The 13,349-nt window shown below is 46.6% G+C and overlaps 2 protein-coding genes across 2 annotated transcripts in view; one reads left to right on the forward strand and one right to left on the reverse strand.

The window, feature by feature from the left end:
• Nucleotides 1-4,191: 4,191 nt before the first annotated feature.
• On the forward strand, nucleotides 4,192-6,012 carry NANOS1 (nanos C2HC-type zinc finger 1). Its single transcript, XM_053583857.1, has one exon. It carries the CDS (start codon nucleotides 4,316-4,318, stop codon nucleotides 5,192-5,194), a length of 879 nt encoding a protein of 292 aa, XP_053439832.1. The 5' UTR covers nucleotides 4,192-4,315; the 3' UTR covers nucleotides 5,195-6,012.
• A 4,522-nt stretch (nucleotides 6,013-10,534) lies between these two features.
• Nucleotides 10,535-13,349, reverse strand: part of EIF3A (eukaryotic translation initiation factor 3 subunit A) — a 52,308-nt gene continuing 49,493 nt past the window's right edge. Inside the window, exons 21-22 of the mRNA XM_053583856.1 lie at nucleotides 12,758-12,957; nucleotides 10,535-11,792 (exon numbers count right to left, since the gene is read on the reverse strand). Coding sequence (XP_053439831.1) covers nucleotides 11,539-11,792; nucleotides 12,758-12,957 — 454 coding nt within the window. The 3' untranslated portion in view covers nucleotides 10,535-11,538. The remainder of the gene's footprint in view (nucleotides 11,793-12,757; nucleotides 12,958-13,349) is intronic.

The raw sequence follows: 13,349 nt of genomic DNA on the forward strand, positions 1-13,349 counted from the left end.
TTTTTATGAAAGGAGCAAACACCTTTGACGACTCCCCCTAGCAGACATCAGACATCTGCTTATATTCCAAGAGTAGAACCAACTCACTGGCCCTCTCCTTACCTAATTGTGACCAGGGGAAATAGGATGTTTCTGGTTGGGTTGAAGTTGTCACAGCTCATCCCTTGTGGCTGAGGGAAGGTCTCAGAACAAAGTTAAGCAAGTAGGTGGGGTGGCTGCCAGCTGGTAAGCACATGCAGTGCCACCTTCCCTGATGAGCTCTTCTGCTAACCAGAGAAAGGAGCAAGGTCCAGAGAGGTGCAGTCCCCCGTCCAAGGCCACACATGACCTCACACAAAGACCAGGATGCAAACCCAGCCACAGGGCCCAGGAAACTCCCCCCGCTCCCCACCTCACCACATGGCTTTTCCACTATGGCAGACCCTGAATCCCAAGAGGGCAGGAGCTCCATCCCCAGGACTCTCCGGGGTTGACAGAGGCATGACATAGACTAGACAAAGTGAACACCATTGGAGGACAGAGCCCTCAGTGGGCCCAATTGTGCCTCACCCCCCTCTGACCCTAAGGCTCGGGAAATAAAGCACTTCCTACCTTTGCAAAAGGTTGGGTAGGTGGGTAGGCAGGAACCCCGGGCCTGACAAATAACATCTCTGTAGCTGCTTGGACACTGGCCAAGCTGCCTCATTCCCCAGGGCTGACCTCATGTTTCTGAAGAGGCTCAAGACTCCCCTCCTGGTTCACTTCTGCTGCTAGCAAAGGAAATGGCTGGGGCCGAAGACTGTACAGAGATGGGAATGCAGAGCCCAAGATGCCCTCACATCAACCACCCCTGCCCTGCCCGAGCCTTCAGCCCGTGCCAGCAGCACCTCCAGCTTCTGAAATGAGACCAGTGCCCACCTGCCTTCCTGCCTCAGCCAGTCTGAGGATGTCTCCTGAAGAAACTTTCACATGCTTGCTATTCTGTCTCATTCCAGACTCCTGGAAAGTAAACAAAAGGCAACTGAACTTCTTTAGAAGCTCTAAGAACATTTCTGAAGTGAGTCGCATCACCCTGAAGGCAGCTGAGTGCTCACAGCCAGGCCGAGGCCTGTGCTTGGTGACAAAAGCAACTTCATTTAACCCAGAGCTGGACCTGCACCAACTCTGGCCTTTCTATGGCCATCAAAAGCAAAAGCTCCCAGGGTCTTGAGGCCAGCATGTGCCCACAGACAAAAAAGCCTTTACACATGTGGCCTTCACGTCCCGACTGCCCTTCTGGGTCAAACTCCTACTTATGTTTTACAGCAGACAAGGGCAGCGGCCAGGGGCTCAGCATGTGGCTGGAACCCAGCACATGCTTGTTCTCTTCCAGGTCCTTCCAGGGCATCTCCCAGTCATGTTCACTCAGAAGTTTTGTTTTTTTTTTTTTGTAGAGACAGAGTCTCACTTTATGGCCCTCGGTAGAGTGCCGTGGCCTCACACAGCTCACAGCAACCTCCAACTCCTGGGCTTAAGCGATTCTCTTGCCTCAGCCTCCCAAGTAGCTGGGACTACAGGCGCCTGCCACAATGCCCGGCTATTTTTTGGTTGCAGTTTGGCCGGGTTTGAACCTGCCACCCTCGGTATATGGGGCCGGCGCTTTACCGACTGAGCCACAGGCGCCGCCCCACTCAGAAGTTTTTATTCTCTCCTATCACACAAGGGCTGAAAGCCACGTGAGGAAGAAGACAGCCGCACGTACCCACTGTCCTGCCTTTGGCCTGACCAAGGAGGTCAGACACAGCAGCTGGCAGCTGTGAAGTTTCCCTGCTGGAGATTTCCCCAGAGCGGAGGCTCCCACTCTTCAGAGCTTGAAAAGTCTGCATACCTTGAAAGAGTGCAGGCGGCAGGACTGCGTGAACTGCGGAATTTTCCATTTATAGAATAATCATCTTCATACCGCTCTGGGGGCCAGCATTCTCGTGGCAAAAGCTCAGAGTCCAGTGTCAGCAACCTGCCAGGCTTCTGAAGGAGCCCCACAGCACTGAGGCTTTTATTTATTTTTGGTGGGAGAGGGGGAGGAAATAAAGGAATGGCTTTCTAACAGGAGTGCCAACACAAACTTGGGAAAGGAACTAAGGGGGCAAGTGCAGAATATTACTGCCTGGTTTCCGGACTCCTATCAACCATCAGGGGCCTGGAGGGAAGGAGGAGACTGAAGAGTGTGTTTTCCACCCCTGACCTGTCAGGCAGTCAGAACAGGCCTCGCTGTGCTGCCTCATCCTGCCATGGGCCTGCCAGCCAGGGCCCTCGGTTACTCCCTGAGGGCAGGGGCCCCACCCCAGGGCACAGCTTCTCACCTCCCTTCTCTTCTTTCCAGCATTCCCCGTGCTATTTGACTTCTGCTGGTGCAAGCACAGACTCCCAGTCTGAAACCTTGTGAGTCTATGGTGTAGTGGAAAGGCCACCTGGCCAAGAGTGATGGGACCTCAGTCCTCATTCTGGCTGTCACATAGTCACTATGTGGCCTTAATGAAGTCCTACTCTTCTCTAGATCTCATGTTTTTCATCTGTAAAGTAAGATTGGACTGAATGATCCCAAAGACCCCTTCCACTGCTGACATTCTGATTAATTCACTCATTAGTTCTAATATTAACCACGACAGTGTTCACTTCAGCAGTACATATACAAATGTTAACAGGCACTAACACCAGCACAAGGTTCTGGATGTCGCCTGCTGGGCCATTCTCAACCTGCTAGGCACAGCTAGATCTAATGAGGGCTGCCCCCTTTCACTGTTTCAATAGCCATAGTACAGAGTGAGGAAGGAAAGACTCCCACCAGGCCCTGAGAAGCCCATGGGGCCAACCACCTGGCTACCAGGGGAAGCATTTTCCTTATCCTGGTCTTAGGATAAGGCCCCATCCTGAAAGCAACCTCATACCTAAAACCTTTCCTACTTGCAATTAAATAAAAAGAAAAAGAAAGTAAGTTGCCCCTTTTCCCACAAAGGGCAAGACCACTTCTAATTTCCTAATGAAAACTCATCTTCTGACTTTTATTCTCCACATTTCTTACAACAAATATTCGTTTCAAAGTGTTAAATTATGATGTTGAATCTGCTTTTTTTTGTGTGTGTGTGGTTTTTGGCCGGGGCTGGGTTTGAACCCGCCACCTCCGGCATATGGGACCGGCGCCCTACTCCTTGAGCCACAGGCGCCGTCCTGCTTTGTTTTTTAAACTGCACATACGCTCCAGATTTCGAGCCAGGTTCCTGAGGGTGAGGGGCCACACACACACACACCCTCAATCGCAGTCCTAGGCTCTCTGGGCAGTCCTAAACTCTCCGGCCAGCAGATGTACTGGCCCAGCCCCACCCCAACCTAAGACACAGGCCAATGGTCACCCAGTCTCTGAGCACCTGTAGAACGCTGCTGCGTACTGTGGGAAAGTCTGCGTTCTTCTGCGGCTTACTGCGGGAACTATAACCTCTCTGAATCTCAGGATGTGTAAGGATTTCTCCCCGTGGAAAGCGTTCCAACGCGCTGTGCAAACGGAAGTTACTTGATCGTTGGGCGGCTGTGATGTGAGAACTGCATCCTTCCATCGCCGGCAGTCCTGCCTCGCAACAGCTTTTCTTGCTGATGTTGATGAGAAGGGGAGAAAAGCGAAGGGGTTTCTCTGAATATGGGCCTGGGGCATTAAGGACTGAGAGGTGGGTGTGTTTACCTGGCGCCATCCCAAACCCTGTCCTCGGAGAACCTCACTACCTAGGCCGAAGGAGACCCAGGGCCAGTCACCTATTCCAAAGCCAGAGCTCAGCGCTCCAACGCCGGAGGGTTCCAGCAGCAGCCCCTCCCCGGTCCGCCTCTCCCCTACTTTCCGCGCACCACCCGCCAGGGCAGGGGACGCCCCTTCCCGGACTCCACCAATCAGCATCCGGAGCGGCGCCTGCGGCGCAGGGGGGGCTCCGGTCGGCAGCCAATTAGCTCCGCAGCCCGAGGCGGCACCCTCCCAGAATGAAAGCGCTGGGCAACAGGGGAGGCCGGCGCTGGTCGGGGCGCCGGAGGCACGCGGGCCAGAGCGGAGCGCGCGCACTGCCTGTCCGCCCGCCCCCGGCGCGCCCGCCGCCGCTCCGCCTCCGTCCGGGGCGCGGGCGAGGTGGCCGGGGCGGGGGAACGCAGGGGGCAGGGCCGCGCCTGTGAGACGGGAGGTGCGGAGGGTGGGCGGGGAGGAGCGAGGCGGGATAAAAGGCGGCGAAGCGGCCCCACCCCGCGGCAGACCAGCGGGCAAGCTCCGCGCGTCCCTTCCGTCCGGCCCGCGCCGGCGGCGGGAGGCGGGTGCGCGGCCCGCCCAATGGAGGCTTTCCCCTGGGCGCCCCGCTCGCCCCGCCGCGGCCGCGCCCCCGCCCCCCAGTCCATGGCGCTCGTGCCCAGCGCCCGCTACGTGAGCGCTCAGGGCCCGGCGCACCCGCAGCCCTTCAGCTCCTGGAACGACTACCTGGGACTCGCCACGCTCATAACCAAGGCGGTGGACGGCGAGCCCGGCTTCGGGTGCGGCCGTGGCGGAGACGGCGGCGGCGGCTCCGGCTCCCCGCCCTCCTCCTCCTCTTCCTCATCCTGCTGCTCTCCCCACGCGGCGACCGGGCCCTGGGCGCTGGGGGCGACCCTGGGGCCACCAGATTACGATGAGGATGACGACGACGACGACAGCGACGAACCGGGGTCCCGGAGCCACTACCTGGGGGGCTCGCTGGAGCTGCGCGCGCTGGAGCTGTGCACGGGCCCCGCCGAGGCCGGGCTGCTGGAGGAGCGCTTTGCGGAGCTGAGTCCTTTCGCGGGTCACGCCACCGCTGTTCTGCTGGGCTGCGCGCCTGCCGCTGAGGTAACACCGCGCGAGGAGCGGGCCCCGGCGTGGGCAGCCGAGCCCCGGGTGCACGGGGCCTCCGGGGCGACGGCCGCCCGGCTACTCAAGCCCGACCTGCAGGTGTGCGTGTTCTGCCGGAACAACAAGGAGGCGGTGGCGCTCTACACCACCCACATTCTGAAGGGCCCCGACGGGCGCGTGCTGTGCCCGGTGCTGCGCCGCTACACGTGCCCCCTGTGCGGCGCCAGCGGGGACAACGCGCACACCATCAAGTACTGCCCGCTCTCCAAAGTGCCGCCGCCGCCGCCCGCCGCCCGTCCGCCGCCACGCAGCGCCAGGGACGGCCTGCCAGGCAAGAAGCTGCGCTAAGGCTTGGGCTCTGACTGCCGGCACCTGACGCCGCTAGGGTCGCCGGCTTGGTTTGCGCAGTTCTCTCTCCCTCGCTGTTGGGAAGCCGTGAAGCTCAGCATTTGACTCAACTTGGGACATCGTCTTGGTGGCTTTCCAAAAAGCCTACCGTATGGAGTATTTTCCTCTCGAGCGGTTGGGACTAGACGCTAAAATCTCGATTTGTCTCTATAGTTTCTAGTTTGCCCACATCCAGAACCGCGGAGACTGGGTGTGTTATTGGTATTCCAGTAACTGAGATATGGCAACGTAGAGGCGCTTAGTTTATTTACTGTATAAGTCGACCTATTTTAGATGCGCGTCAGTATGAAATTGTCTAACTTTGAATGTTTCATTTTACGAATGGAGGCACTTTACTAGGTCTAGAATATTTTTTTAAAAGCCTCTGTACTGAGCTTAAAATTGGCGATTTTATGGAATGGTGGCAAAATGGCTATTTTATTTGAAATAATACTTAGTTGTCCTTAACCACAGGTGAAGCAAGCCCCTACTAGCATCACCTTATGAGAAGTGAAGGTTTTGTAAACTTTCCAGTATTAATTTGGGCGGGTATTCCTCCTTGTGGCTTGTTTACGTCCTAGTAAAATGCACAATCTGTAGCGGGTAGAATACAACTCCTTATCCTCTTATGTATCAGATCTTTTATTACTGAACTAGCAACTAGCTTTTTCCACCTTTAAAAATTGTGCCGAGTCAATCATATTGTGTATAACTTGGAAATGGTGCTGTTTAAAAAAATGTGTATTTGTACAGTAACAGTGTATGAATTAACCTCACCTCTAACTTTCCTATTTGGCCTCTTCTCTACACACCCATACACTTCAAGTTCTTTAAAAACAAAATACTAAGATCAAGAGGGGAAATTTATCCTGGATCACTCAATTTCAGGGCCCCAGCGAAGGAAGGCTCACTCCAGCTGTTGCCTCTCAAAACTAAATGGAAGTTTGGTCTCTTGAGCTGCAGAATGTGAATAACCTGTGCTCAAGGTTTGCGGACTGTTGGGCTTTATGCATATAGGCAAGTCCTTAAAGCCGAATAAGCACTAATTAAAGGAATTGCCAGTGGTCTATCACATTCTCATTCTTACTGGAGGACCCTTTCTGGAACCCCACCAATTATCTACCAGGGAGATTAAACCTGCTTTCATAGGCAGTGGTTTCCAACCCCCTACTTCATTTACCACCCTCTTTTTATCTAATGCTGAATTCCACAGTATGGCATGAAGCTACCTTCAAGACGGACATGGGCAAAAACAGAACTAAGGTGAACTCAGAAACGTACAAAAGCAAGTTTGTAAAAAGTTACCAGCAGTTGTTAGTAATCAATGTGGATAAAGCTTCCAATAGGCAGACTTAGCTGGAGTACTGCAAGTTTCCTTCGTTCATATTAAACAGCTAATTTCCTCTACAGCAACTTAATCTGAACACTCATTTTTAGGTATACTACACACTGTGGTAAATACTAAGTCACTGTAAGTCTACATCAGAACTGAGGGGATAAGGCACAGGCACACTGCTTCTTAGGAAAAAATACAATCCACCCCTATTAGTTCTGACCCCAGACCAGAGAACTGCATGTCTAATGGGGCCTTAGCTTAATAAAACCATGTCATTACTTGTTCTTTTTTGCTAGAAAAGGTACCAGTTTCAGTTTTGCTTTTTGGGTAGTTTTTCAGGTCAACATGAATTCCCTGTTACCTCTCCTCTTCTGTTCTACCTTTTCAAAGGGGCCACTGTAAACAGTGGATTCTCCAGGCCCTGAGGACTACCAAGGTGTCAGGATTAATTTAGCTACCTCATATGCCAAGAGTCAAGCATAGAAAATGTTTCTAAGGTCTCAGGTTTGTGGCTTTGCTATATCCTCAATATATTGGAATCACTGTGATGGGATGTATATAACCTGTTATTCTGAACCATTACTATTTTACCAGAACTGGGAATGTGATGAACATGGAGCTTACCTAAGTCCTCCAGTCAGGATAGTGTTGGGAGAAGCATCCAGAAAGCCCTCAAGTCAATTACTCATCCATTATATTAGTCCATTTAACACACTGCCACACTAGAAAAAAAATTTTCCTTGGGGCTAGTGTTTCATTATAAAAATAAAAACTTCAAAAACAAAATACTAATTTAAAAATGTTTTTCTGTGCATGGCTTATATGCAACTCACACAGTGCTAGATTCAGTTTTTACACTGCTCACCCCAAATTGTGACTCACAACATACTCAACTGAATTTGTTTCTGAGAATTGAGTCCTTTGTCATTCCAGAAGTATTTAGTTCTATCTAGAGCAGACCTTGAATGGTCCTGGATGACACCTCTGAATCATACCCACCCACCCCCAAAGTACTTGTAAGAATACTACATGGCTGTATACTATCTGATCAATTTCATTGAAACAGCCACCAAGGAAACTCACTCTAGGTGAAGTACACAATCAAGTTATGGAAATCAGACAACAGTCCAGCAGACAAGTGCACTTGGGCAAACTAGCTGGAGCCAAACAGCAAAAACTATTGAGGTTTCACAGCTTCACAAAGCCCTGCACTCAAAACTAGCGTGAGTTCAATACAACTCACATGGCAGTTAACGTGTTTAAAAGCGCCCCCCGTCAGACCCTCCACCGTGTGCCAAATGTGTGTTTCCTAACATTGAAATAGTGGGAATTAAAACATACTCAGAACACCACTATAGTTTAATCTTATAGAATTCACTTTAAGTATACTTAAGTCACATTCACTTAAAAACAATCTTTGGAGCTAAGTGTGAAACTTTAAACACTTTGCAAAACTGTTTAGGGCAAAGAAACTCAATTTTTCAAAGTTTAAAAAATATACTTGGGCAGCACCTGTGGCTCAAAGGAGGAGGGCAGAGGCCCCATATGCCGGAGGTGGCGGGTTCAAACCCAGCCCCCCGCCAAAAACTGCAAAAAAAAAAAAAAAAAAATATATATATATACACACACACACACAAAGTAGTGACAATTTTTTTCATATAAACATGCTGTATATTTGGTTAAGAAGCAAACCAGTATAGGGAATCCTCAAAAGTGCTTTACTAATAACTATGGAGGCACAAATTGCCTTAAACTTATTTTCTGTACAGACTTACTTCCGGTAGCTTTTTAAGGAATTTTTATTTTCCTACAAAGTCCTTCTTGGAAGTTGCAGAATTGTTAGTTCTGATTAGAACTTCTGTCATATTTATCAAATTAAAGTTACACATTTTTAAAGTATATCACAAATACATGTATTTAAAGGAAAAGGAAAGTTTGTGTTGGTCTTAATTTTCTAGTTTGTTCTCAGCCACCAGAACATTACGGGACAGTCCTTCCATAGCGTCCCACATGTTTCACTTAGACTTACAAAATTATAAATCAACAAACAAATTGGCTTTGGCAAAAAACAAAACATGGTTCTTCCCACAAAAACATCTCACCTATACCAATGCTAGCCTCTTCCTGGTAGGCACTATAGACAACTAATGGGGTGCAGAGCCCCTGAGCTAATGATGCCTATCCTCGGATCTGTGTTAAAGGCAATGTTATTCCCATTTCAAAATGCAAAAGCCACTAGGAACATGGAAGAACAACTCGCAGGTGAAGGAGTAACTTGACTGGTCAGCTTTTTTTTTTGAGACAGTCACACTATGTCACCCTCAGTACAGTGCCGTGGCGTCACAGCAACCTCAAACTCCTGGGTTTAAGCAATTCTTTTGCCTCAGCCTCCCAAGGAGCTGAGACTACAGGCGCCTCCCACAGTGCCCGGCTGTTTCCTTCTTGCAGTTGTCATTGTTTAGCTGACCTGGGCTGGGCTCAAACTCGCCAGCCTCGTTGCATTGTTTAGCTGGCCCAGCTAGCGTGTTGCTGGCGCTGTAACCACTGTGCTACAGGCATTGAGCCTGTTCAGCTTTCCTTTAATGCAGTGATTTTCAACCATCTGTCGCGAATTATTTTTTTGAGTCTTACTACTTCACCCTTGGTAGAGTGCCATGCCGTGCAATCACAGCTCACAGCAACCTCAAACTCTTGGGTGTAAGCGATGATTCTCTTGCCTCAGCCTCCCAGGTAGCTGGGACTACAGGCACTTGCCACAACACCCAGCTATTTTTTTGTTGCAGTTGTTGTTTGGTGGGCTTGGGCAAGGTTCATATCCACCAGACTCAGTGTATGTGGCTGGTGCCCCTGATGCTGAGCTACAGGTGCTGAGCCTGCAAAAAAATTTTTTAAATTACTTTTGAAAGAAGTTCAAAGCACAGAAAGTATATTTTTAAAATTTTTTTAATGAACATAATTTAAGTGTCCCACCGTTTAACTATAGGGTCAAGTGTGGCATGAGATAAAAAAAAGGTTGAAAAATACTCCTTTAACACCTGCTTATAAATACTGGGTGGAGGAGGGAAGGTTGTGAAGCCAGGATAGTGGAAATCTAAGAGCAGGATCACAAAGCAACAGTATGAGACTGCTCTGCCCTCTGACTGCCAGGACAAAAGTTAGGAGAGCAGCATGAGAAATTTGTTGTCATTGCACATGTACAGAGCTCTCCAGTAACATAAAACACATAGCTGTTACTGCTGGGCGGTGCCTATGGCTCAAAGGAGTAGAGCAGCGGCCCCATATGCTGGAGGTGGCAGGTTCAAACCCAGCCCCAGCTAAAAACTGCAAAAAAAAAAAAAAAAAAAAGCTATTACTGCCCCAACTATTATTGCTCTTAAATTCTATTAGAAAGGGTTCTCTCTCCCAAAAATATCTTTTAAGACTTCAACATGTTTGAGATGCCAAATTAAAGGTTAAGTGCTAAAAATATGATTCTCAACATTGGTAACATCAGAAAGAAAAGGGTCTGATTAGTTAAAAAAGCATGAATTACTCCCTCTTCTGGCCTTACAGCTGTACCAACAGGGATTCTCACCAAAAGTAAATAGTCAGTAATACAAGTAATTACTGTCAGTTAAGCACCGACAGCCAGTCAGTTTGTAATTAATGTCCTCTGAAATTAACTATGACTTTTTTAATTTCAGGTAAAACTCCAGGGTGGTACTTCACTCATACAACATGCACACAAACTTGAGAGGATGGCATTACAAGGAAACTAAGGAATTCCTACATTAACAAAGGAGGACGTTTTAGGGGAAACATATTTGCTTTCTATGTTATATTAGGTTACTTTATCTTTCCTTTGATACTAAACAGAGACATTTAATGGCACTGATAAAAATTCAAATAAAATAAATAACGAACTAAACTGAATATGCAAACTTACCGTTAGAACACTAAATACAACCACAAATCAACACTAAAAGAAATTCTGTAAGTATTTTATTTATCACTGAAGAAAAAACACAGCAGCAAGTTCTGTGTTGGCTTCAATGAGACCAAATAGTTATTAATCTTTAACATAGCTACAACACTCCAAAATTGAAGTCAACACAGCCATTACTACAAATTACTTGTTGAAAGAATCTACCCTGAAAAGAAAATTAGGAAAGAGAATTTAAACAATTCCTCCAAACCACACATTTATAAATATTGTCATATTTAAAATGCTTGAAAGGCATGAATTCTCCATTAATGGAAAAGCAGTTTGCTATTGGCAACAGAAAAAAAACTCAGCAATAGTTTACCAAATGCTTTAAAATTTAAAAGCTGTACTGTTTTGGATTCACACTTCAGCAGTATTTTTGTCATTACAATAACAATTGCAAATTATTTTATACTCACCTTCTTTCAAGTAAAATCTACAGAAAAATCCCACTGTATCCAATGTTTGTAATGTTTACTGCACTTATAGTGAATCTAAAAACTTTCTAAATTTAGTTAATAGTAAATACCTCAAAATATCTATAGAGGTATGTTTCAACCACTAATAGTATGAAAACTGTTTTAGATCCACTGCTTTAAAAGGTCTTCAAATACGTTTTAACAGAACCTTACCTCATTGCAATTAATACCAGATATCTCAAAATCAAAAGAAAAAACAAAAATCAGCTCTATACCAAGATACAGGTGTTACTCAATACCTGAAGGGTTCACATTTTAAATTTATTTTTTAATTTTTCTTTTTTGTAAACAAATGATTGATGAAATAATGCAACACCCTAAATTCCAGAAAATGGCATGGTTTTCCAACCTTCTGTGGATATGGTGCATGATCAATCTATTAGATAGGATTAATACAAGTTCATGCTTTTTGTGTTATGGTGAAACAGTAAAGAATCCAATTTAGATTGGTTGAAGCACAAGTATAATAATCCTTGAATGTGATCAAACCTATGTAAGAATCAGTTTGAATCCATTATCTTGAGACTTAACGTCGTACTGTGGTCCATCCATCTTCATCAGTCTCGTTTTTAGTACGACGGAGAGATTCCCTATCCCTCTCAGCTCTCCACGAGGCCTTCTCCTTTTCACCATCTCTTTCTCGGTCTCGGTCTCTATCTCTTTCTCTGTCTCTGTCTCTTTCTCGGTCTCTTGAAAGAGCAGGGGGAGGAACACGACGAGGAGGATCCCGCTCTTCTGCCCGATCATCTTTTCTGTCATCAGCACGTCTCCAGGAACTTACTAAAAATTAAAAAAAAAAAAAGGCTAAGTTTGTACAATATTTTGTTGGCTCAAACTCAAAAATAACTTAAGCAAACCAATTAAAGCATGTATAATTGGTATAAACCAACCGTACAAGGTGGCAAAAATCTGGCTAAATGAAAATTTTAAAATTAAAAGGATCTTTGCCTCTTATTGAAGAACTAACTGCAAATGAGTCATAAAAATATTAAAAGTTTTAAATTATGGCTATAAGGTGGTTATTCCTGTAATCCTAGCACTCTAGGAGTGCCAAGCTGGGAAGATTATTTGAACTCAGAAGTTTGAGACCAGCCTAAACAAGAGTAAGACCCCAGCTCTACTAAAAAAACAGAAAAATTAGCCAGAGGCACGGTACAGGCCTATAGTCCCAGCTACTCAGGTGACTGAGACAGGAGATCATTTGGGCCCAAGAGTCTGGGGTTGCTATGAGCTAGGCTGACACCATGACACTCTACCAGGATGACAGACCAAGTCTTAGGGATAAGGGACAGGTCATAAGAGAAGAAACACTTTTATAATCCTATTGTACAAAATATTTTAAGTTTCTAAGACAAGCAAAAAGCATTTTAAGCATCCTGGAAGTATTTTTTAACCAAAGTTTCAACTCTCAAATTTTCAGAGAAAATGTTTGCACTTTTGGCTTATCTGCCATGACCTTACTTTTAAGTAACTGACAAACTATTTTTATTAAATACATTTTATCGACATATACTGCTTATTATCCAATTCAGTCTACTGCTGTGCTTTGAATTTAGAGATGTGCTCACTTCACAGTTGGACCATTGAATCAACTGTATGAAAATCATAAATTCCAAGCTGAATAAAAGTCACCCATTTAACTTATTTTTGGTGTCCATACAAATTTACAAGATTATTAAATAAAATCCTAAATCCTCCCTAAAAAGATGGCTCCCCGATCATTCAGCTGCATGAAGCCTTGGTACCTTCTTCACGCTCTGATCTGAGAGGAGGTCCTCTCCGGTCTCTGTCGTCTCTTAGATCTCGTCTTTCTCTTAGATCACGACGATCATCTCTCTCACGACGACGGTCATCCCTATCTCTATCCCTATCATCCCGGCGATTTGAATCTCTCCAACTTGAAGATTCCTCAGCTGGTCCTCCTCTTCTCCAGCCACCTTCATCCCTGTAACCATATAAAATAATAAGTTCTTGCTATTGTTTGGCTACATGAGTAATTATGTGAATCCTATCCTAGTTAATACTGATACTGAATTTACAAATGTTTAATGGGGAGGCCAAGGTAGGTAGATTGAGCTCACGAGTTCAAGACCAGCCTGAGCCAGAGCAAGACCTTGTCTCTAAAAAGATAGCCAAGCGCTGTGGCAGGTGTCTGTAGTCCCAGCTACTTGGGAGGCTGAGGCAAGAGAATCATTTGAGCCCAAGAGTTTGAGGTTGCTGTGAGCTGTGATGGCACCAAGGGCGACAAAGTGAGAATCCATCTCAAAAAAAATTTAATGAGGAAAGTTTAAACCCCTAACTTGGTCTCAACCCGACAACTTCAGGCATGGATTTGTG

The sequence above is a fragment of the Nycticebus coucang genome, chromosome 3, assembly GCF_027406575.1.
Source record: "Nycticebus coucang isolate mNycCou1 chromosome 3, mNycCou1.pri, whole genome shotgun sequence".
In the NCBI taxonomy this organism is placed as follows: Eukaryota; Metazoa; Chordata; class Mammalia; order Primates; family Lorisidae; genus Nycticebus; species Nycticebus coucang.

Bases quoted from the DNA above. Each gene is read 5' to 3' on its own strand.
- NANOS1 (XM_053583857.1), top strand. From the start codon at position 4,316: ATGGAGGCTTTCCCCTGGGCGCCCCGCTCGCCCCGCCGCGGCCGCGCC.